The sequence below is a fragment of the Schistocerca gregaria genome, chromosome 3, assembly GCF_023897955.1.
Source record: "Schistocerca gregaria isolate iqSchGreg1 chromosome 3, iqSchGreg1.2, whole genome shotgun sequence".
NCBI lineage: Eukaryota > Metazoa > Arthropoda > Insecta > Orthoptera > Acrididae > Schistocerca > Schistocerca gregaria.
The window spans coordinates 597,253,663-597,276,628 of NC_064922.1; the positions used below are offsets into that span (position 1 = coordinate 597,253,663).

A 22,966-nucleotide genomic window follows, 5' to 3' on the forward strand; every position below is an offset into this window, starting at 1 on the left:
CTACCCCATTTCATTTATGTTGCATAACTCCCCCATGGTGCTGCAATTGTTTTTGTCAGTCTTAGAAAAAAAATAACACGTTATAAATTATGGATGATCTTTGAACATAAAATAGTAAAAACAGCATCTAGCTAACATCATTTAATGACTCTGTGGTTTAGTATGTGAGGAACAAAGGAAATGTAACCAAATACTAAAAAATGCTACACACTAATAATAAAAAGATTTTTGGGCCATCAAAATATTTCAACGACCTAAGCATTTTGCGAGATGACTTTGGAATGTACTTCGAATACGCTTTCCACACAAGTGCCACACAATATTAAATGCTTGTTGTTATTTATACTTGGGCAGGTATGGCCTCTCTTTAGTTTGTGAGATGTTACTTCAGTTCATGTCTCCAACAATCCTGGTGTTGATGTTGTGATACTTCTGTATGTCTGGCCATGAGAAACAAATTTATTCTCTCCCTAACATTGTGAGATATATGTCTGTTCCCAATTCTCCTGACAACACTCTCCATGATGAGTTTGTTTGCAAATTCCTTCAGCAATATTCTTCTTTCTACCTTTAGAATAGTGTTCATCTTGTAAATGACATACGAAGATTTTGTTTTTGTTTTGTTTGAATGGAACCTGTCTAGGTATATATTTTGGCACCATTGTGCATTGATGATATTGGCACCACTGAGTAAGATTTCTTGGGAACATAAAAAACCATGCACATTTCTTTCATGAAAACAAACAAACTTGAATTTACATCCCTGTGTTTACTGGGCAGCAGCTCAGCAAGGATGTCACGCTTACTTTTCCGCAATGTTCCCACGAATGTCAGTTTCATGTCCACCAATTTTATGGTAAGTAGGACACTAGTATACCAGTTGTCAATGGATACATTCCTTCCTGAGTCTTTAATGTGAGCAACAAGATGTTGAACAACATCTAAAGAACTATCAGACCGCTAGTATACACCTCAAATGTGTGCAATTAAGAGTGTTCTAGAATCAACTAAAGCAAACAATTTTATTCCATATTCCTTAGAATTTTAGGCAAATACAGCCAACCTATCCGAACTCCGGAGATGGGAACTTGCCCTTCAATATATCCTCTCTTCTCGTTATCCACCAGGCCTCAATCTCCGCTAATTTCAAGTTGCCGCCACTCATACCTCACCTGTCATTCAACACCATCTTTGCCTCCACACTTCCGCCTTGACTTATATCTCTGCCCGTACTCTCTGCCTTTAAAAAATGTCTGCTTGTGTCTGTGTATGTATGGATGGATATGTATGTGTGTGTGTGTGTGTGTGTGTGTGTGTGTGTGTGTGTGTGTGTGTGTGTGTGTGTTTTATTCATTGTGCCTATCTACCGGTGCTTTCCCGCTTGGAATCTTTGTTTTTAAGACTTACCAAGCGGGAAAGCGCCGGCAGACAGGCACATGAACAAAACACACAAACACACACACAGAATTACGAGCTTTCGCAACAGGCAGTTGCTTCGTCAGGAAGGAAGGAAGGAGAGGGAAAAATGAAAGGATGTGGGTTTTAAGGGAGAGGGTAAGGAGTCATTCCAATCCCGGGAGCGGAAAGACTTCCCTTAGGGGAAAAAAGGACAGATGTACACTCGCACACACACACACACACACACACACATATCCATCCGCACATACACAGACACAAGCAGACATATTTAAAGGCCTTTAAATATGTCTGCTTGTGTCTGTGTATGTGCGGATGGATATGTGTGTGTGTGTGTGTGTGTGTGTGTGTGTGCAAGTGTACATCTGTCCTTTTTTCCCCTAAGGGAAGTCTTTCCGCTCCCGGGATTGGAATGACTCCTTACCCTCTCCCTTAAAACCCACATCCTTTCATTTTTCCCTCTCCTTCCTTCCTTCCTGACGAAGCAACTGCCAGTTGCGAAAGCTCGTAATTCTGTGTGTGTGTGTTTGTGTGTTTTGTTCATGTGCCTGTCTGCCGGCGCTTTCCCGCTTGGTAAGTCTTGGAATCTTTGTTTTTAATATATTTTTCCCATGTGGAAGTTTCTTTCTGTTTTTTATATATATATATATATATATATATATATATATATATATATATATGGGGAAACATTCCACGTAGGAAAAATATATCTAAAAACAAAGATGATGAGACTTACCAAATGAAAGCACTGGCAGGTCGATAGACACACAAACAAACACAAACATACACACAAAATTCAAGCTTTCGCAACCAATGGTTGCTTCATCAGGAAAGAGGGAAGGAGAGGGTGTGTATGTGAAGGATTAGGTGGGTGAGGGTAATGGATTGTTCAGTTTGGAACTGGTATAGGGACTGATGGAAGGAAGGGTTGCAGCCAGAGATAGGAACTTTAAGTGTGAGGCCTTTGGGGGTAATGCCAAATGTCAGACAAGCCTGAGTAAATAAAATATGGGAGTGTAATCTGGCTAGGGCGAAGGCATGTTTGCGGAGGGAATGTAAATAAAACTTAATGGGGTCATTGTGGGGGTGTTGTGAGGGTGACATGGTATTAGAAGGTGGAAAGTGTAACATGAGGCTGAAATGAAATGAAATGAAAATAAAAATATATGGGGAGAGATAAAGGTGAACTAGAAAGCAACTGGAAATCTGGTGTGAAAAAGTCAAAAAAGTGTTGGTTAAAGCTGGGCTATGTTGATACTGTGGTGTACTTGGGTTGGTAGACAACGATGTGCCTAAAGGTTAGGTGGTTGTGTTGCCGCCAAAACAAGTTAAAGGGTGGAGAAATTCGGGAAAATTTCGTAAAAACTACGTGTAAATGTATTAAAAGGAGTAGTTTTGTGGTGGCAGATTATGAAAATGAGGCTAACAATTGTCTGATGAAGAAATAATGATGTTAAAACCTGCAGGAAGCGGCTAAAAATGATCAGTGATGTGGGAAAAACGGAAATGGAAATGAAGCGAAATTTATTAGAACTAGCCGAAATGGTTGTTTAATAGGTGAAAGGAACTGTTTGTGAACTAGAAACGGTAGATTTTATAACAGTGGTAGTGTTGAAAGCGCAAAAATTTTTTTTGTTATGGTTTGGAAGTGGGTTACGTATCATTGAGTATATATAGGCGGGATAAAATTGTATAGTAGATTACGGTAAAAAGGAGAGGGTGAATACAAAGTGAAACTACTGGCAAAAACAGAAAGAGAAAATAAGACGACAGAAAAGATTTCGAAATACAACAGTGACAATAACAAACGTAATTGTTGGGTTCAAATTAATGATATGAATATAATAGAGGGAAACATTCCACGTGGGAAAAATATATCTAAAAACAAAGATGATGTGACTTACCAAACGAAAGCGCTGGCAGGTCGATAGACACACATACAAACACAAACATACACACAAAATTCAATCTTTTACAACCAACAGTTGCTTCATCAGGAAAGAGAAGCATAGAAAATATGTCACAAACAGTGCCAATAATTGCTTAAAACATGTTGTAACATACAATAAATAAGGTAGTATCAAAGTATACATGCGAGTGTAACTTCAAAAGAAATGCACACTTTTTTTAAAAATCTATCTTTTATTCTACATGTTTGAAAGTTTTACAGTGTGTAGATACATCCTTTAGGAACAATATTTTCATTTCACTACATAATTTTCATCCCTCTCAACTGCCTTACGCCATCTTCGAACTAAGCACCTGTATACCCGCACGGTACGATTCTGGATCAACCTGTTGGAGCCACTGTTTGGCAGCGTGCACAAGTGAGTCGTCATATTCAAACATTGTTCCACGAAGAGAGTCTTTCAGTTTCCCAAAGAGATAATAGTCACATGGAGCCACGTCAGGACTGTAAGGCGGGTGTTTGAGTGTTTTTTGTTGTTTTTCTTGTTTCTTTGTGAGCCACTGTCAACATCCTGGGAATCCATGTGGCACAAACCTTCTTTAACGCCAACACTTTTAGTATTCTGCAAACACTTCCTTCCCCTATCCCAACACAGCGTGACAATTTGTTCACTGTGATGCGTCTGTCAGCAGTCACCAATTCATTAACTCTCTGCACATTCTATGGAGTGTGTGCAGTACGAGGCCTGACGCTGCGAGGACAATCCTCAATATTGGCATGCCCGCTTTCATCACGTAACCTGCTTGCCCACCGACTAACTGTACTGCGATTGACAGCAGCATCTACATACACTTTTTTCAACCTCTTGTGGATGTTTCCCACTGTCTCATTTCCACAGCACAGGAATTCTATGACAACACGTTGCTTCTGACGAACATCAAGTGTAGCTGCCATATTGAAGACATGCTGTGACGGAGCCACTCACAGGAACAGGTTGAACTAAGCTCGAAAACAAGTGGGAAGGATGTATCTACACACTGTAAAACTTTCACACATGCAGACTGAAAATTGTATTTTTACAAAAATAGTGTGCACTTCTTTTGGAGTGACCATCGTAGAAAACTATATTTCAAAAGTAAAAATGTAATAACTTTTTACTGTGTGTGTATAACCATGCTATTTTCTGCATGTTTTAGATTAAAAAACCCCACTGACAATGGTGATTTATGTCGTCAAAACTAGTTTGGTATAACAAAGAAATAAATGAATAACAAGGTGTTTTGCATCAAGGCGGACTCAATTTCTGATATTACTGTTTTATATGAAAAATCCCGGACCAAATGGAAGAGTTCCAAGATGAAATCATTATGTCACTTTCTTTTTGCCTAAGAGAAGAAAATATGATATAAAAATATAATTGGTAAGCAATGTGATACACATAATGCAAAAAAGGAGCAACACACTTATTTGAACTCTTGTAGCCTCTGTATTTTACAGCCAAACATTCCCATTCGTGGCACGTCACAGGTGCAAATACAGCTGAAAGCAAACACTTGTGTAGAAGAGGATGGGGGATAAAGCCAGAATGCCAGTAGTCGTGTTGGATCAACCACTCAATAATGGCCAGTTCCAGAATGTCACCTGAATTAAGCAAAACAAAAATCTCTTGGGTCATTTTGGCCTGACACGAGTTCTTAAGGGTTAAGGAAAAATACGACCAGGCAAAGGAAATCTTTAAACTGAAATTCCTAAGCTATGGAAGTAGATTAACATCAGAGCAATAGAGCAGTCTGATAATGTAAGTAAGGCATCCCACAAGCTAATTGATATATACCTTAAACCTCCCACGATCATGAAAGTTGAACCATTCAGAATAAGACATAACAGTATCATTGTGAAACACTAACGTGCTATAGGCAGTATTTTTAATAACTATTTCACTTCTCCTACTAACCAACCCACATTATAGATGCATAGGTAAGGATCCTATTTCACCTTACTGACATACCAAAATTGAATTTCATATGAAACGAAATGGGAAGCTATGGTAGACAAAATGGATACCATAATTTGATCTTGACCATGGCTGGACGCAGCAAATGTAGAAAGCAGTCTCTGTAAGGGAAAGGTGACAAAACAGCCAAACAGTTGCAATTGTACAAAGATTTATTAAAACCCCCTGACCTACGTTTCAATGTCTTTAAAAACATCATCTCTTAGAAGGATCAATAAATGACAATAGTTAGATAACATTGTGGAGCTACATGTTGTGAATAATTATTATAGAGGTGAATTTTTCTTTTTTGTGCCTTATGGCTACATTTTAATGTAACTCCACAACATTATGTAACCAGTGTTAGTCACAGATCCTTCTGAAGAAGACATTTTTAAAGATGTAAAAACCTGTGTCAATAGGTTTTAATTAACCTTTTTACTGCTGCAACTGATCTGGCTGTTTTTTTATTGTTTCCTCTTGATGACTAGAGATTATTGTCATAGTCCAGGCATCACCTGATAGTGTGGCAATGACTGCCGGTGAGAAATAAATGGGCAGTGTAGCTTCTAAAATTATGAAATTACTTTTTTATTTGAATGTATAAACAAAACAGTATTTTACCCTAGCGATAAACTGAATGAGGTTATGCTGCCTTACACAAACTGACCTCATATTCATGAGGATGGAAGCACCATCCCTATCCAGCCATTCTGATTAATGTTTCCTACAGTTTCCTTAAATTACTCCATGCAAATGCCAGGATGGTTCTTGTTACAAGGCCACAACTGATTATATATTCCATTCTTGACCAAATAGGCCATTATATAAATTCCTCTACTCATAAATTAAGTACTTGTTCTTAAACTATAGTACCATGCATGATGTAACATATCTCTTTGGTATAGTGATGCATTACACAATGTAAATATGACCTCTCCATCGTGACTGCCACAGAGAATTTTTTTTATTGGTTAATAAGTTTAGACCCACAAACTGATTGGAACTTCATTATTATTTGTGCATGTAATCTACTACAGGTGACTCTTCAAGGCATGATGGTGATCGCAGGTTTTGCTACGTATTGTGGTACCTGCTGATGGGGCACTTACTCCGTGTAGCCATGTCACGGCTCAGAGAAGTAAAGCATACCATAGAACAGTGCCTTCCATGTCAATGAAAGACCCACCATGGAAGAAAAGAAATTAGGTTCTATCTGTCTCATAGCAACTTAACTGTCACTTATCACTGTTATACGTAATGCATGCAATGTTATTGCTCTCGTATGAACATACATTATTATGTATTGTTATCTCACTGTATCTGAAGTAGTAGTATAATCAGATTTAACACAAAGTGCTTTGTATTAACTGGTACAATGCAAAAATTCAATAAAAGTTTTAAGATTTCCAGCACTGATATACTGTAGTTGCAATGCAGAAGTGGTCCTCAATAAGAAAAACTACACCGTTAATCTGAACATTAAACCAAGGGGCATCAGTTCAGAATTGAAAGGTAACTGCAAACAGCACTTTTAATCTAAAAATAATATACTCAGATGAGCCAACACTTCACGTCACTTCCAATATACATTCAAAAGTAATCCTACTCCAACACCACCACCACCACCACACTCCTCACTTTATCTCAGGATGAAAAGCGGAATTATTTAAAACCTATATCTTTCTGTAAACGCATACAATTGCATTATTTATCTCGTTGCAGTTCTGTAACATCAAACACTTAACAGCAATGCAGACTTCTACTTTCTTCTTTTACACATTCGCACAGTCTCTTCACTCTAACTGTAAAAAAAAAATGTTCCCACATGGTGTTCACTGCACATTATTACTCTTCAGATTGATTTAGTCAAGTGTGTGTGTGTGTGTGTGTGTGTGTGTGTGTGTGTGTGTGTGAGAGAGAGAGAGAGAGAGAGAGAGAGAGAGAGAGAGAGAGAGAGATATGGTAGACGTAACTATCTATCTATTTTAGTGGCTGATGCTCTCAAAATTTATGTGCTAAAGCAAAATGAAACAAGTTCTTCAATGTTTCTAGGTAATGTTTTCTTCCTCTTTCAAGCACAAAGTGGAACTTGCTTTACTAAAAGTTTTTTTCCGAGCTCAAAACTGAGTAAGTTTTTATTGGTTTCTAAAATTTTAAAGACCTGAATATAAAATAAAATAAAAACATGGTATGGATTGCGTAACACACTACTCAGATTTAATAAAGAAATTTATTCTCGAACAGTCCACTGCTGGTCCATAGTGTCCAATAGGCACAATATTTCAGCGATCAAACGTGTCGCCATCGTCAGATGCGCTGACGAACCCGTGGACTGTTTGAGCAAGAAATACACCGGGAGAAACTGAAGAATCACAAAAGAAATTAATACTTCTTTTTACGTCCATTCATATTTGTTTTTCGGAAGCTGATTCGTACATTGCAGCAGCTATTCACATCCAATGGTACTGTTGTAACATGATTGATGACCTCACTAAATTTAGTACAATCTACTGGAATATCCTCTGACTATACAATACTATTTTAAAAATCTTTAACCACTCCATATATGTAATCCTGAGTGTAAAAAATCTAACATCTAATTTACTACTTCTGTTGTACAACTTTTAACTGTGATTATACAGGAGAGAAGTTTCTGCTACAACCCTTACGATAGCATAACACTGAGAAAGCACTAATAATAACTGCATTAAAATCAGCTCTTCAAATGTCATTCACAATTGTAATTTGTTTCTGTGACAATACAACCCAAGCATTTGGGTCACTCTGATGCTTCTCAGAAAACATATAGTATTTGTAAAGGGTGTTCATGACAAGAATAACCTTCCTGAAGTAGTTTTTAAGATTGGAAATTTCATGTCTCATCTTGTACATAGAATACTAACGAGAGAGGAGCAGTGCAGAGAGAAATAGTACCAAATTCCTCGCCCAGTGCTGTCGACACTACCAGTGCTATGCTTATAAGAGAAAGGAAATTTGTAACAGACAATGCAAAGCAGAGAAGCACTATGACGGACACCATCTTAATTCACTTTAAAATCCAATAAATACTAACCACAAATCATGGCACAATGTTGTATACAGGAATCACATGACACTGCAGTTGTGCCAAAACATTGTGCTTTCTAGCTGAAGTTGGCAGAAATTGAGACCAAGAGAATACCCGCCAATGTAATTCAACTTGTGCCAGATTTCTCTTTACCAGTGGCATCAATGTGAAGAGTCTTCTTATTGTGGAGAGATTGCAGCTACAAAATTAGTATTGACTGGTTGCACAAAAATGTTGAAATATGATGGTGTGATGCCTTACCAGTCTTCATGGTGAGGTTCATCTTCGCTAGAACTGAACAAGTAATACTAAATTCAGCATCCACATCCGACTTTGGTGGACTATTTCTAAAATTAATCTGTGTATAATGGCGATCATCCTTCTTTGATAAATTAAAAGTGAACTGGTAGTCTATTGTGAGCTCATCTGCAAAAGCAAACAATTTAAATTTAGAAGCAATTTTACTATGCATAAAATATGATCAGAAACATTTACATATATCTGAATCATAGTCAAGGGTTACAGGAAAGACTTCTTATCAACAGTTGCAGAAGAAGGGAGCATAAATGGTGGGAGAAATGACATTTCTCTTCCAGCTGCAATTAGGCTGTGTGGTAGTACGGACTTCTTTGGAATTTAGAAATTGTATACCTCTAATATAAAAATACAATATGCAAAACAATAGACTGCTTTTATAATACTTATTATATAACGTACCATTATCTTCACAAAATAGCACACTATCTTTCAAACACATTGATGTTATTAGTTTTTTAGCATTAAATCGCATTAAAAAGAATATTTTGGAAATTTGACTACGTACAGAAACAAGAGCCTTTATTTGTGGGATCTCCGAGGTAATGATTCTGAGTATCACATCGCTCACAGTGGTCACCGACAATGCCTTTTGTTGTGCAAAAACACTTTCCTGTGTCTGGATGGCATTCAGTGCCCTGATCATTACATTCACAGGCTGCAAAAGAAAATACAATTGTTACATAAATAAAAAAAAAACCTGCTGTTTGCTCAAGAATAAGAAGGAAAGATACGGGAAATGTTGGTATCCAGATCCAAAGAGAACATTCTACAATATGGTCTTGAATAGTGCACCAACGCAAATCTCTCAATCTCCTACAAATTATGATTCTTAACAGACAATAGAACATGGGTACATCCAATTAAAGGTTACATTTGTACACAAATTATCTTCAGTCTCTATCGTCATACCATACCTTGCTCCTATCACTATCCAAGTACTTACAATGTTACTTGCAATATATTTGGGCATTCGTGTTTAATAATTATCTGCTCTGTACAGTAAAGCGTATCACCATGAACCAATGAAAGCTGCCCTTAAAAATTTTTTATACGAGACTGCCACGTACATGAAATATATTTGCATCTTTAAAATTAACAATGGAAAGCAGTATTTAATATCCGTGCAGGCAATGGCTAAAAACACAGGAAATGAGCTGTTGCCAGTGTATTATATGTAACATCCCCCTTATGTGCCACCGAACGGCTGTAGCAGACAATGACTGCTCCAGAGTAACTCTGGTTGATATGTAGTTCAAACATTATTATCAACAAATGTGCCGCTCCTGTGATTGCAGACTTGACAAATAAACTAACATGTGAATGACAGAAGCCATACATGGTATGTGATATGAGTCAGGAACTTTCCACAAAAGATTCTGGACACCATGTGATGTTCTGTGGTTTATTAACTATGAACAATTTGTCATCTGGAAAGGGCACATCTGACATTGAGGAAAGAAGTTATAGTCCCTGGACAGGTGGTTCAAGAGGTAGTACGTTAATAGTTGAGTCTAGAGTGAGTAATGAGAGACAGGGATTGCCTAGTTAAGCCCAAAGCTGCACTGCCCCGCTAAGTCTTGCCTGTGTGTTGTTACTGAATATAGGTAGCAATTAGTTCCAAGTTTAACTTAGTTTTAGTTATGGGTCAACTGAAAATATTATGTGCGTGACAGTATTCGCTCTTTGTTTTAAGTTCTTAACCTAATCGTTAGCTGACTAAGTGAATCCAAACATAATGATTGTTATATCAAACCTAGTTGTTCTCTTGAAGCACTTTCAGTATCGTCTTAGTTTCAATCAAGTTCTTCAGATTTAGCCTTGAACATTTTAGCTCCTGCTTAACTACTCTGAACCTCTGTTTGCTGACATCTTGAGACACAGGATGCAATCAGAGGTAAACATAATGTGTTTGGTTAACTATAGCTCACTGACACAACAAATGTGGCATAGGCATTGCAGTATAAATTCCACAATGCAATACATTTGTGCAGCAAAGATGAAAGAAGTTATTGTTGTTGTTACCTTTATTATTATTATTATTATTATTATTATTATTATTTTGTTTTGTTTTTGGATGCAGTAACAAGTAGGGTCATTAGCACCATGTCAGAACTGTAGAACATGAAGACAAAGAGAGGAGTTGGAAACGCCTACACGTTAATCCCAACCGACAGAAGAGAAGACAGCTAAAAAAAAGGGATGTGAAGAAAAGTCTTTCAAATACGTGATAGAAAAATGGAGGTCCTAAACCAGAAATTAAATGGCCTTCGCCATAGTGCTACAACAGATAAAAAGTTAAACACAGTCGACTGCCCGCTCGACATTCGCTAAAATGGCCAATAACTCAGATAGAAAACACAAAGGAGAATGTAAGTGATTTAAAAAAGGGCAGGAAGTGGTGGACCATCACAAGGTTGAGTGCAATGAAACCAAAGTGGTGGGAGAGCACCACTTAACAAATGGTGATTGCTAAAAAGACAGCACCCAATACACAACCTCGCTAAAATGATCTCCTCATGGTGAGAGGGCTGAGAGGAGGCTGTCCAAGCCACTGGAAGAGGCTTAATGACCCGAAGCTCGTTCCCATGAATATAGCACCAGTGGTGATGCCAAAGTGACACCAACTACTGACAGATGGCAACACAAAGAGTGTAAGAACTAGTGGACTGAGGTATGAGGACAGCATATTTGGGAGTAGCGTCAGTGGCCTTGTTTCCTGTCAGACTGACACGACCAGGAAGCCACATAAACATCACAGTGGCTCCATGAAGAGTAAGCAAATGGCAGCTTTCTTGGACCTGTTGCACAAAGGGATGGACTGTGTATAGCACACAGAGAGGCTCTGAAGGGCAATCAGAGAGTCAGAGCAGATGACACAATTGAAATATCTGTGTCACCGGATGTACTGTGTGGCCTGATACTGCTGAGTGGTGTTCCCAAAGCCTATACAGAAAAGTGTCAACACCAATAACGAAGGCACGCCCGACACCATGGTTAGTCCGAGAGCCATCAGTGTACACAAAGATAAAATTGTGCAGTTCCGTGCAAAGGTCATGAAACTGAAGGCAATAGAGCAAGGCTGGAGTAGTGTTCTTAGGAAGGGAATGAAGGCCAAGCTGAACATGGGCCGCCACAGAAGCCAAGGTGGTGAAGGGTCCACACTCACTGGGAAAGTTGCAGATAGCGTGAAGTTAAGCTGCCAAAAGCAAGAGCTGAAAGCGAACTCCAGGAGGTAACAGAAGAGGGATGTGACACATACTGATGATCTTAGAAGTCATCAAAGAAGGAGGCGTAGGATGGGTGGCCACACTTAGCAGACAAACACAGCTGGTGAGAGAAATGGGATGGCAGCTAGAAGAGAAGTGTATGTCCTCATCGGGCTTAGGTATGGGTATAACAGTGTCTTCACGACAGTGTCTGGGAAACGTGCCCCCTGTCCAGATGCAGTTGCACATGTGAAGCAGAAAGTGCTTGCCCACCAGAGAAAGGTGCCGCAACATCTGACTGGGAACATCGTCTGGCCCTGGAGTGGAGGGTTGGGATGAAGTGAGTCCATGTCCCTCATAGTAAAGGTGGAATTATAGCACTCAGGATTCTGAGAAGAGAAGGGTCTCGCGTGAGCCTCCTCCGCTCGTTCCTGTTTAAGGAAGGCTGGGTGGTAGGGGGAGGAGCTCAAAACCACTGCAAAATGGCAGCCCAAGGTGTTGGAAATAGCAACAGGGTCCACTATGACATCATCTGCTACGGGGGAGGGGATCTTGTCTCAGAGAGCCATCTGAGGTTGGCTCACATGACGGAAGAGGGAGTGAAACTGTTAAAAGAACTAGTGAATGAAATCCAGCTAGCTTGTTAGCTATCCTGAAGAATGCAATGACACTGTGCAAGCAACTGCTTGTAATGAATGCAATTTGTCACTGTAGGATGATAGTTAAAAACACAGAGCATGTCTCCATGCACATATTGCGTCATGGCACACCTCAGTCCACCAAGGGACCACGACACACATGGGAAAGAGGAAGTGCGAGGAATGGAACATTCTGTGGCATTAAGGATGCAATTTGTAAGATATTCTACCTGGTCATCACAACTGGGGAAATGTTGTTCATCGAAGGTCGCCGGTGAGGAGTAAGGCCTCCAGTTGGCCTTAGTAAGCTGCCAGTTGTGTGTGCATGTAGGTGGGGTAGGAGTCAGCAAATGGATGCCACACTGAAAAGGTTCGCTTGAGTACATGTCAGAGAGAATGGACCACTCGAACAATGGGCAAGCTGGGCAGTACAGAAGGATAGGTCCAAATGGGAGTAGGTGTGCATGGAGTCTAAACGGAACATTGGTGCTCCTGTGTTATGGTATAGGAGGTCAAGTTGATTGAGAAGGTCAGCCAAGAGGGCACCTCTCGGACAGGTTCTAGGAGAACCCCAAAGGGGATGGTGCACATTAAAGTAATTGAGCAGCAGAGAGGGGTGAGGTAGCTAGCCAATAAGCTGGAGGAAGTCTGCCCTGGTGACAATGAATGACAGAGGAATGTAAACGCTACAAAGTGAAAAGGTTATGTGGGGGAAGGAAAAGGGGAACTGCAACAGCTTGAAGGCGGGTAGTCAGGGAGATGGATTGACTATTAATGTCATCCCGTATGAGCAGCATGATTCCCTCATGAAATAGAATGCTGTCCTCTGGGGAAGGTCAAAGTGGACCGGTAAGAAGTATGAGAGCTCAAAGCAGTCTTAAGGACATAATTTTGTTTACTGGAGGCAGAGAACAAGTGGACACTGTGATTCTAAGAGCAGCCATAAATCCTCTTTGTTTGATCGAAGGCCACGAATGTTCCACTGAAGGAGTCATAATCGAGGAAAGCGGAGGAGGGAAAAAAATGAAGGGGTGTCACCTCGGCAGCTGCTGAGTGTCAAGTCTTCAAAGACTAACCACTACAGGGCACAAAGGCTGGAAGATCCTGCTCCATGAGATCTACACAGGAATTGGCGTTCTCCCTCTGTTGATCTGCGGAGTCCACAGCAGAAAACAGGTTGGCAGTGCGCACCGTTGACATGGAGGTCAGCCAGTTGAGGGTATCATTGGATGGCACCATCCAAGAGCATCTCCGAGTCGGTGAAGGAAAAGACCGTTCACCTTTGTTTTGACTTCTTGGAGCCTTTCCGATTGGCAGAAGAAGACTCAGATGTTTGTTGGCTGGAAGGACATAGCAAGTCTTTGTGGAAGTATTCCTTCTGGTCTTTCCAGCCTGCTGGTTGTTTAACATATGACTTTGCCCCGGGAGGTGATGATTTGGTGGCTTGTTGCACAGCAGGATGTGGAGACGGCGATGCTACCATGACATTGGGCGATTTCACAACCACAGGTCATGTGTCTGTGTGGTCATGTTTTTCATGGAGCGAGATGTAGTAAGAACTGTACTGTAGTGCCAGATGGTAGAAGCAGGGTTTGCGAATAGCCAACTGCTTGTGAGTGACTGGGTAAGGCAATTTTTCTATTACCAAGATCTCCTGGACAGCCGTTCAACTAGATGCATGGGACAATCTTGAGACGTGGTGGCATGGTAGCCATTGCAGTTGATATAGCAGGGTGAAGGAGACGGACAATACCCTCGTGCACATCCATACCACAGGTTACATATCTGACCGGGCGTCGACAAGACATTTGAGTGTGGTTGAAATGATGATACTGGTAGCAGTGCATCAGGTACGGAATGTATGGTCAGACTGTGACAACTTCATATTCTGCTTTCATCTTGGATGGAAGCACCACTCTATCAAAGGTGAGAAAAAGAATGCATGTGGGCACTAAGGAAGTATCTATCATCTTCCATCACCCGATGGATGGCAATGACACACTGATCAGAGAGATAGGATTGGATTTCTATCTCGGTCTGACAATCAAGCAGCCTAGTGTAAATAATATCACAAGAAGAATTCAAAGATTTTTGAGTCTTGACATGAACAGGATAGCCGTGGACAAGCGAAGCTGCAAGCACTTGTGTAAATGAGAGCAAGATTTCACAGGGCCAGCAATTGCATCAACACCTTTCTGAACAAGAAACAGACTTACCGTTGCATAGGACTGACCATCTCCAGTACGTGAAACCATGAGGAACCGAGGTGCAGCTGGGAGGTTCTTTGAATTGGGAGCTTCATTCCATTTGTGTTTGGTAGACATAGACTGCGAAGACAATGGCTGGCTCATTGCGAGAAAATCCCCCACGATTGCCAGTGTCTCTGGTGACACACTCCTTCCAACTGCTGCTGCCCTCCCCCCCACCCGCCCCTTGTCTCAGAGAGGGGCTCACCTGCTTTTGGTAATTTTTCACACCTCTGGTCACATTCTCCCGCACACAGAGAGGGACCAATCTGCAGTTTGGAACAGTAGCAGCTCAGGCAATCACCCCTCCCTAGGCCTGTCTTGTACCAGGGAGTACAAGTGAACCCTGCCTGTTGACACAAGGCTGGGAATTGTGTATTACCCAGTCTCCTGTTATGCATCAGACACATGGGACGGCCTTCAGGTGCACGCAGGGAGGAAGAAGAAGAAAAAGTGAAGCCTAAAATGTCGAAGTGGAGGAAGGATAGGAGAAGGTGAATGAAGAAAGGAAAAAAGGAATGAAAAATGGAGGTGAGATTGTTGTTATGTCAGCTACTAAAAACACGGAACATACTAGCAAAAACACTGCAGACATGTTTCTCAAGGGAGGAGAAAGGAATAGCAAGAGGATAGACGTGCAGTAGGGAAGGGAAAAGATGCTACAAAGGCTGGGGGCCTGTGGTAGCCAAGCACGAAACTCCCAAAGAGTGGAAGAGTGGAGAGGCTCCCCCCCCCCCCCACCCTGGGGGGAGGGAGGTGTGTGTGTGTGTGTGTGTGTGTGTGTGTGTGTGTGTGTGTGTGTGTGTGTGTGTGTGTGTGTGTGTGTGTGGGCGTGCGCGCACGTGTGCTGTTGTTGTTGTTGTTGCTGCTGCTGCTGCTGTTATTATGACTTTCTTGGAACTATTTTTTTTCTTTCTTAAAGGCCTTCTGGTGTCAAAGTTAACTCATCCGTCTCACACTGGTGTCTAAGATACCTGCCTTTCCTTTCTAACCTCCTCCAAGTGTGAGATCTGTGTTCAAATCTCCCTCGTCCGGTCACTGTGTTGTCCTCCCAGAGCCTTAGCAATTGTCATACTATACAATGGTTATAGAATATGAGTCATGTGGTAAGGATATATTACCTTAGTGATGACTAGTGAGAGCAGTTATGCAGACTGTCATGCCACATACACCTCTCACAGAAATGAAAACAACAAATAAATGGGTGTGAATTGTGTTACAACAAAGGAATAAATAAAATTAAAAAAAAATCAAGAGTCAAAATTTCCAATACAGAACATAAAAGTTATAACATGTGGTACTTGTCCAGGACAAATAGCAGTTGCGTATAGTTGGGGATCCCTTCCTTACACCATGCTGTTGGAAAATGGATGTTAAATCATGACACACAAACACAAATTTGAATATAGCAAACAGAAACATCAATTACCTAATGGACAGTTTATAATTTTGTGGAAAAAAAAGAAGAAGAAAAATATAAGGAGGCATGAGGGAGATTTGAACACTGATCTCCCCCTTTGCAGTCCAACAATATGACCACATAACCACAATGCTGTGGCTATTCATATTCACTTGATGTTGCACATCTTGAGCTTGGACCGTTCACTGTTTCAATTTTGCTTCTTTTTTCACAGTTCATTACAGCTTCTTCCTCTTTTCATGCTTCATCTGTGTTTAGTTTTTGACAGGCTATCCACTGAGCCATCTTATCACTAAATCTGAGGGGTGTGTGATGGGCAGTTTCCCCTGTCAGTAGCTATGTCACTTCCAAGTGCACCAAGGATTACATTTTCTGCTCACTAACTTGCCATTTATTATCAAAAGATCTGCTGCTGAATGAGCACCGAACGCATCAATAGAAAAGAGGGCATATTAATAATTCAAAGTCTGCAATAAAGTAATTTCAAAGTTTAAAACATAGCAATTATCGAATACTAATGAATTTTATTTGAATCTGACAGAACGATTATAGGGTGTTTCAGGCTACATGCTATGTGCTAAACCACAAATGCATCATCCATGTGTTCTCTGACCCCTACAAACAAAAGAAACAAAACCTTTTAGATGGAAACTCTGCCACTACTTGCCATTTTGCCATGAGAAGTTGACCCTTTTTACTGGTGGTACCACAAGTGAAGAAAATTTATACTAATCAGAAGATATTCCTTAGTATCCAAGTGGTGTCAATATTTCTTTGTGCATCACCTCTGCTTTTGTATAAACACAAAACATGGGTACTAAGAAAGAAGGAAGGAAGGAAGGAAGGAAGGAAGGAAGATTGGGTTTACTATCCTTTCGACATGGAGGTCATTAGAGACAGAGACAAGTTCTGATAGTGTCAAGGATGCACAAGAAAATTGGTCATGCCCTTTCAAAGGAACCATACCAGCATTTCCTTGGAGCAATTTAGAGAAATCATGGGAAACCTGAATCTGGATGGTCGGACAAGGGTTTGAATCGTTAGCCTCCCAAATGTGAGTCCAGTATGCTAACCACTGCACTACTTTCTTTGGTAAAACATGGGTACTCATGCCAGCACTCATAGAAGGAATTGGTATTGCCCTCCTATCACCACTCCTCTTCCCTTGGCAGTCCTAGTGTAGTGGAGGGGGATGCCATTTCTGACAGACACTGTATGAAGTGACAACTTACCATGGTCAAACAGTAATTCCTAGTGTGTTTGGTAAGCCACACCCTACTGGATTCAGGGATGCAAGACATGTCCTAGAGAATATTTTAACTGCAGATTTACATGTTTTGAATTTTTAACGTAATTTATAGTGCTGAAATAATATGAAGGCTATCACTACACATCATTCTACAGATTGTTACTTACGACTGCATTTTCCTCCATTAACTGGATTTCCATAATAGCCATGCACACATTGCTCACAGTGGGGACCTCGAGTAAGGTTGGCACAAGGTTGATTGCAAAGACTTGTTCCATTTGCACAGGTGCTATGGCCATTACACTGACAAGCTATAAACAGGTAAAATGCAAATATAAATGACAAGTGTAATAATAACAATAATAATAATAATAATAATAATAATAATGAACAATAATGTATGCATAACACAGCCCTTCCCAATATACCAGTTGTTAGGCTTTCTCCCATTCTATTCACAGATGGAGTGGGGGAAGAATGCACTATAGTTTTGTGTGTATCTACTAAGTGTGATATTAACTATCGGTCAACTATAATACACATTTTACATTTCCAATAGCATTCTTTCACTGTTGCGTATAAAGCCTGTTGCACACCCAACTTAAATAGTTTTCACTGAGCAAACCAGGCCCATCGCTCTGTCAGTTATCAACATTAATACCTCTGTCCATGGCTGGCTCATTGCTCACAGCTGGAGTCTGAAGTCACTGCCGTCATGTAGGGACTTGTTTACGACACATACTTCCTGAGCTACTCCAGCCCACAGCTTGTCTATTCCCAATTTGTATTGTTTTAGGTCTTGTCTGTGGATTCAAGCACTGACCAAAAACGTGTTTAATTCTACTTTCACTCACTGTCGTCATTTAATTCATAATCCTAGGCAATGCCCATGTTGACTTTGACTTCATTAAATCTAAACTAAGTACTGCTGTCCTGTGGAAAACTGTGTGTTAGCTATTGAGAGGATAGAAAACACACAATAAATATGGAGTACCTAACTTAACAGCAATTTAATTTAAAATCTCACATTTCCACAAACCCTACTCTTAAGTGGTGAGTAGTAAACCTCTCACAAGCTTTATGTAAAAGAGTCTACAACACTTTTTCAGAAACAGAAATACAAATATATTGAAGAATATGTATTTAGCCCACATTAAAAGAATTCTTACACAGTGTTGAAAATTAATTAGGTAACATTATTTGCTGAAATAACGGTTTTGTTATCATGATATGTGGCAATTCTTTGAATTATTCTTCTTTTTTTGTGCACAGTACCACAGTTACAATATAGCATCTCAAAATCTGTTTTATCTAACAGCAAAGTTATGCACAGTTATTAACTGAGTATTTTCAACTGATAAAATAGTACTTATATAAAGGGTGTCCCAGAATTATTTTCCCAACTTTAAAGTTTAATAACTATGAAATTATACAAGACAATAACCAAGTACAATATAGTATCTAACACACTGCATCACCTCACCCAGTACAGCTGGAAAGATAATTTTGAAAGGTCAGTGCATAGTGAAGGTTTTCGTTATCACTGCTGCTGTGCATTTTGGAGAAATATTCAAGAAGCAATAGTGGAGTAAAATTTTTTGGGTCTGTCCATGAAGCTAACTGGAAGAAAATTGCACTAAAAGGAAGAGACTGGATTCAAGTACAAGACTGATGCACGATTTTGTACTTAAGAAAGGCCTGATACATACTTTTATATCTCTCTGGCCAGATCTTCATCTTACTGTAGCTGACTTTGAAAATGGAAACTGTCGCATTTTCTTTATCAAATGGCTTGATAATACAAAAAATTTGGAAATTTATTGACTGTGTTTCATTCTATTGGATGCCTTGATCAGCCTCGAAATTATTATGTATGTTTTAAAACAGAGAGATGACATGTTGTAAGAAAATGTAACTTTTATAGTGGCACTAGGATCTAGTTATTTGCTGCATATGACTGAATGAATCAAACACCATTTTAAGTGAACTAGAATATCATGGTATCCCTGGAAATTCTGTGAAATGGTTCATGGGATATAGGATGTAGACTAGTATTAAACTGTCAGCATTCAATTGAATTGAACCTAATTAATATGATGTCCCATGAAGATGCATCTCATAAGCCTTGTTTTTCCTTGTGTATATTATGACTTTTCAACAGTAACACTGCCAGAAGCTAATTTTGTTCTGTTGGAAAATAACACAAACACTGCAACAATTAGCAACTCAAATTTAGTTTTAGAAAAGACTTTAATCAAATTTCCATAAACATTTATTAATGTCACAATTCACTGTCATTAAATTTTGAAAATGTTCACTAATTGCAATCCAGTTCCTCTAAGATATTAATCTTCACTAATTATTTTATCACAAAAAATGAATGATCTGTAATACCTGGCTGTCACGCACCTTCAGTGCAGTAAGGCAATATTTTTAAGTAAGCCATGCAAATCATTTTCATTTTGATGGAGTTCGGCTATAACAACCTAGGACTTCCTTATGCATTTTAGTAACTACACATTTAAATGAATCAGTTAAGCCTTTCAATTAGAGTAAACAAAAATATCTGCTCTTAAACATTGTGAGTATTCTAATAAATATACAAATAGTTATTCTGACACACGGTTGAGTCTGCTTTCATAACTGATGGGTCAGCACGGCTCACTAGGAGCTACTTGATCAAGTAGTAGTGGTTCTAAGGTCAAGAAACCCAACAACAACTGGGATAGGGGTGTGCTGACCACATGGCCCGAAATACTGCATCCAATGATGCCTTTGGCAGAAGTTGACATAGCAATCAGTCAGGCCCGATTGGTCCATCTAGGGCCAGTGTGTGGAACTTCACCTTGCACAGTGTTGAGCCAACATGCAGCTGGAGTCTTAAGTACTAGAAAATCCTATGCAGTTGAATGTTTAGCAGGACACTTAGAAGATGCAACAAGTCCACTAAAGAGACAGCTTACATTACACTCGTTCGTCCTCTGTTAGAATATTGCTGCGCGGTGTGGGATCCTTACCAGGTGGGATTGACGGAGGACATCGAGAGGGTGCAAAGAAGGGCAGCTCGTTTTGTATTATCGCGTTATAGAGGAGAGAGTGTGGCAGATATGATACACGAGTTGGGATGGAAGTCATTACAGCATAGACGTTTTTCGTCGCGGCGAGAGCTTTTTACGAAATTTCAGTCACCAACTTTCTCTTCCGAATGCGAAAATATTTTGTTGAGCCCAACCTACATAGGTAGGAATGATCATCAAAATAAAATAAGAGAAATCAGAGCTCGAACAGAAAGGTTTAGGTGTTCGTTTTTCCCGCTCGTTTTTCGGGAGTGGAATAGTAGAGAGATAGTATGATTGTGGTTCGATGAACCCTCTGCCAAGCACTTAAATGTGAATTGCACAGTAGTCATGTAGATGTAGATGTAGATGAATCTTGTGAAAAATATAATTCTGTTGGAATGTTTCAATTGAAGACTGCTGCAGTGTCTATGAGTTAAGGGGAGAAAGGTTCAGTGTTCATGGTGAGGAAATGTACTCGCTGGCTCTGTTAGCACCCAGACTGCTGACTAACCAACAGTCTCCTATATGGTCTCCTTTGCAAATGCAATGCACTTGGTTAACGAGCACTTAGGGTGCCAGTGGCTCTTACACTGCATGCTGCTGTTGGCAGTTTGTCTCCATTGGTGAAAGACAATTAAAATTCCTAAATTTAATCACTTATTCCTGCGGAAAATATGAATTTATTACTTTTGTTTTCAACTTTGAGAGCACGAGACTGATGATTATTGATCATGGATTGTTAGGTTGGTGACAGGTTTTTGTATTTATTTCTTGTATTGTAACTATCTCAGAATGACAGGATTCCTTGGGAGATTGTTTCATAATCCAATGATACTGCAAGCTTGTTAGTTGGCAAAGCCAATAAATTTGAGTGTAAGAAAACTGGTTGTGGTAATGATCTGATCTGCGACATAGCCTAATGATTGCTGCAAAAACTTTGTGGGGTATTTTTAGAAGGTCCCCATTTCCAGTGTTTATGGTGAGGGAAGGTATTGGCTAGCTCTGGTACTGGTTAGGCAGGAACACGAAGAAGTATACTGAAAAACATTTTCCCATTGGTTTCGCTATCGTATCCAACCATCAACTAATGATTTATCATGTTCACCTTCCTTCATTCACCACACAAACAGTTATCAACAGAAGTATATAACACAAAAGCTGCCGACACCATAAGTGCATTTTTACCAACTTCTTTCCCAGAATTCTCCTAAAACCTTCCAAGGTCTTTCTTTCACCAATTTTTGCTGTGATTCCACTTCATATCACTTCACTTCAAAGTACTATCACTAAAGATCCAATCAACAGCATCAAAGAGGCTCTCCAAAATCGCAAAATATAGAAGAAATATCATCAGTCCTCAGTCACAAATGTGGTTTTATTTAAGCTTCTTAATACCAAAAGGGGGGAGTGGGGATCATTTACTTTGAGCCTCTGTTTTGAAATTATCAAAACCTGGTCTGGTACTTTATATTTTAAAATTTTGAAAAAAAAAATGTTTTTAATGATTTCTTATATCATATTCCACAACTGCTTACAATTTTTCAGTCAAATTTAACGAAAAAAATTATGTTTTAATACTGAATGTGACTTTCCGTGGCAAATTTCTATTCATATTTTCAGGTTCAGGGCCAATCTTACACATCTATATAACTTTAAAGGGTATGTTTTGAATGAAAATCAATGACAATTAACAGAACTTGTATTTATAATTTTCACTGCAATATGGTCTGCAGCTGTGACAAGCACTGTGATTTTAATGCAGGAGCAAGGCATATCGCTAGATATACTGGACGCATTATAACTTACTATACGGACATTTTTAGTGGTATATTGTATCATGTACACTATGTGATCAAAAGTATCCAGACACCTGGCTGAAAATGACTTACAAGTTCGTGGTACCCTCCATCGGTAATGCTGGAATTCAATATGGTCTTGATGACAGTTTCCACTCTCATAGGTCCTGGACGGTTTCTTGGAGAATGGCAGCCCATTCTTCATGGAGTGCTGCAATGAGGAGAGGTATCGATGTCGGTCGGTGAGGTCTGGCATGAAGTTGGCACTCCAAAACATCGCAAAGGTGATCTATAGGATTCAGGTCTGAACTGTGTGCATGCCGATTACAGGGGTGTTATTCTCGTATAACCACTCTGCCACAAGGCGTGAATTTTTAATAGATACTTGATTGTGCTGAAACATGGAATCACCATCCCCTAATTGCTCTTCAACAGTGGGAAGCATGAAGGTGCTTAAAACATCAATGTAGGCCTATGCTGTGATAGTGCCACGCAGAACAACATGGGGTGCAAGCCCCCTCCATGAAAAACATGACCGCACCATAACACCACTGCCTCCAAATTTTACTGTTGGCACTACACATGCTGGCAGATGACGTTCACCGGGTATTTGTCATACCCACACCCTGGCATAAGATTACCACAT

At 39.8% G+C, this 22,966-nt stretch overlaps 1 protein-coding gene across 1 annotated transcript in view; it reads right to left on the reverse strand.

The window, feature by feature from the left end:
• Window positions 1-22,966, reverse strand: part of LOC126355900 (attractin-like protein 1) — a 278,201-nt gene that overhangs the window by 74,499 nt on the left and 180,736 nt on the right. The window contains exons 16-18 of the mRNA XM_050006409.1: window positions 17,633-17,776; window positions 9,212-9,361; window positions 8,650-8,814 (exon numbers count right to left, since the gene is read on the reverse strand). Of these exons, the coding sequence (XP_049862366.1) occupies window positions 8,650-8,814; window positions 9,212-9,361; window positions 17,633-17,776 (459 nt within the window). The remainder of the gene's footprint in view (window positions 1-8,649; window positions 8,815-9,211; window positions 9,362-17,632; window positions 17,777-22,966) is intronic.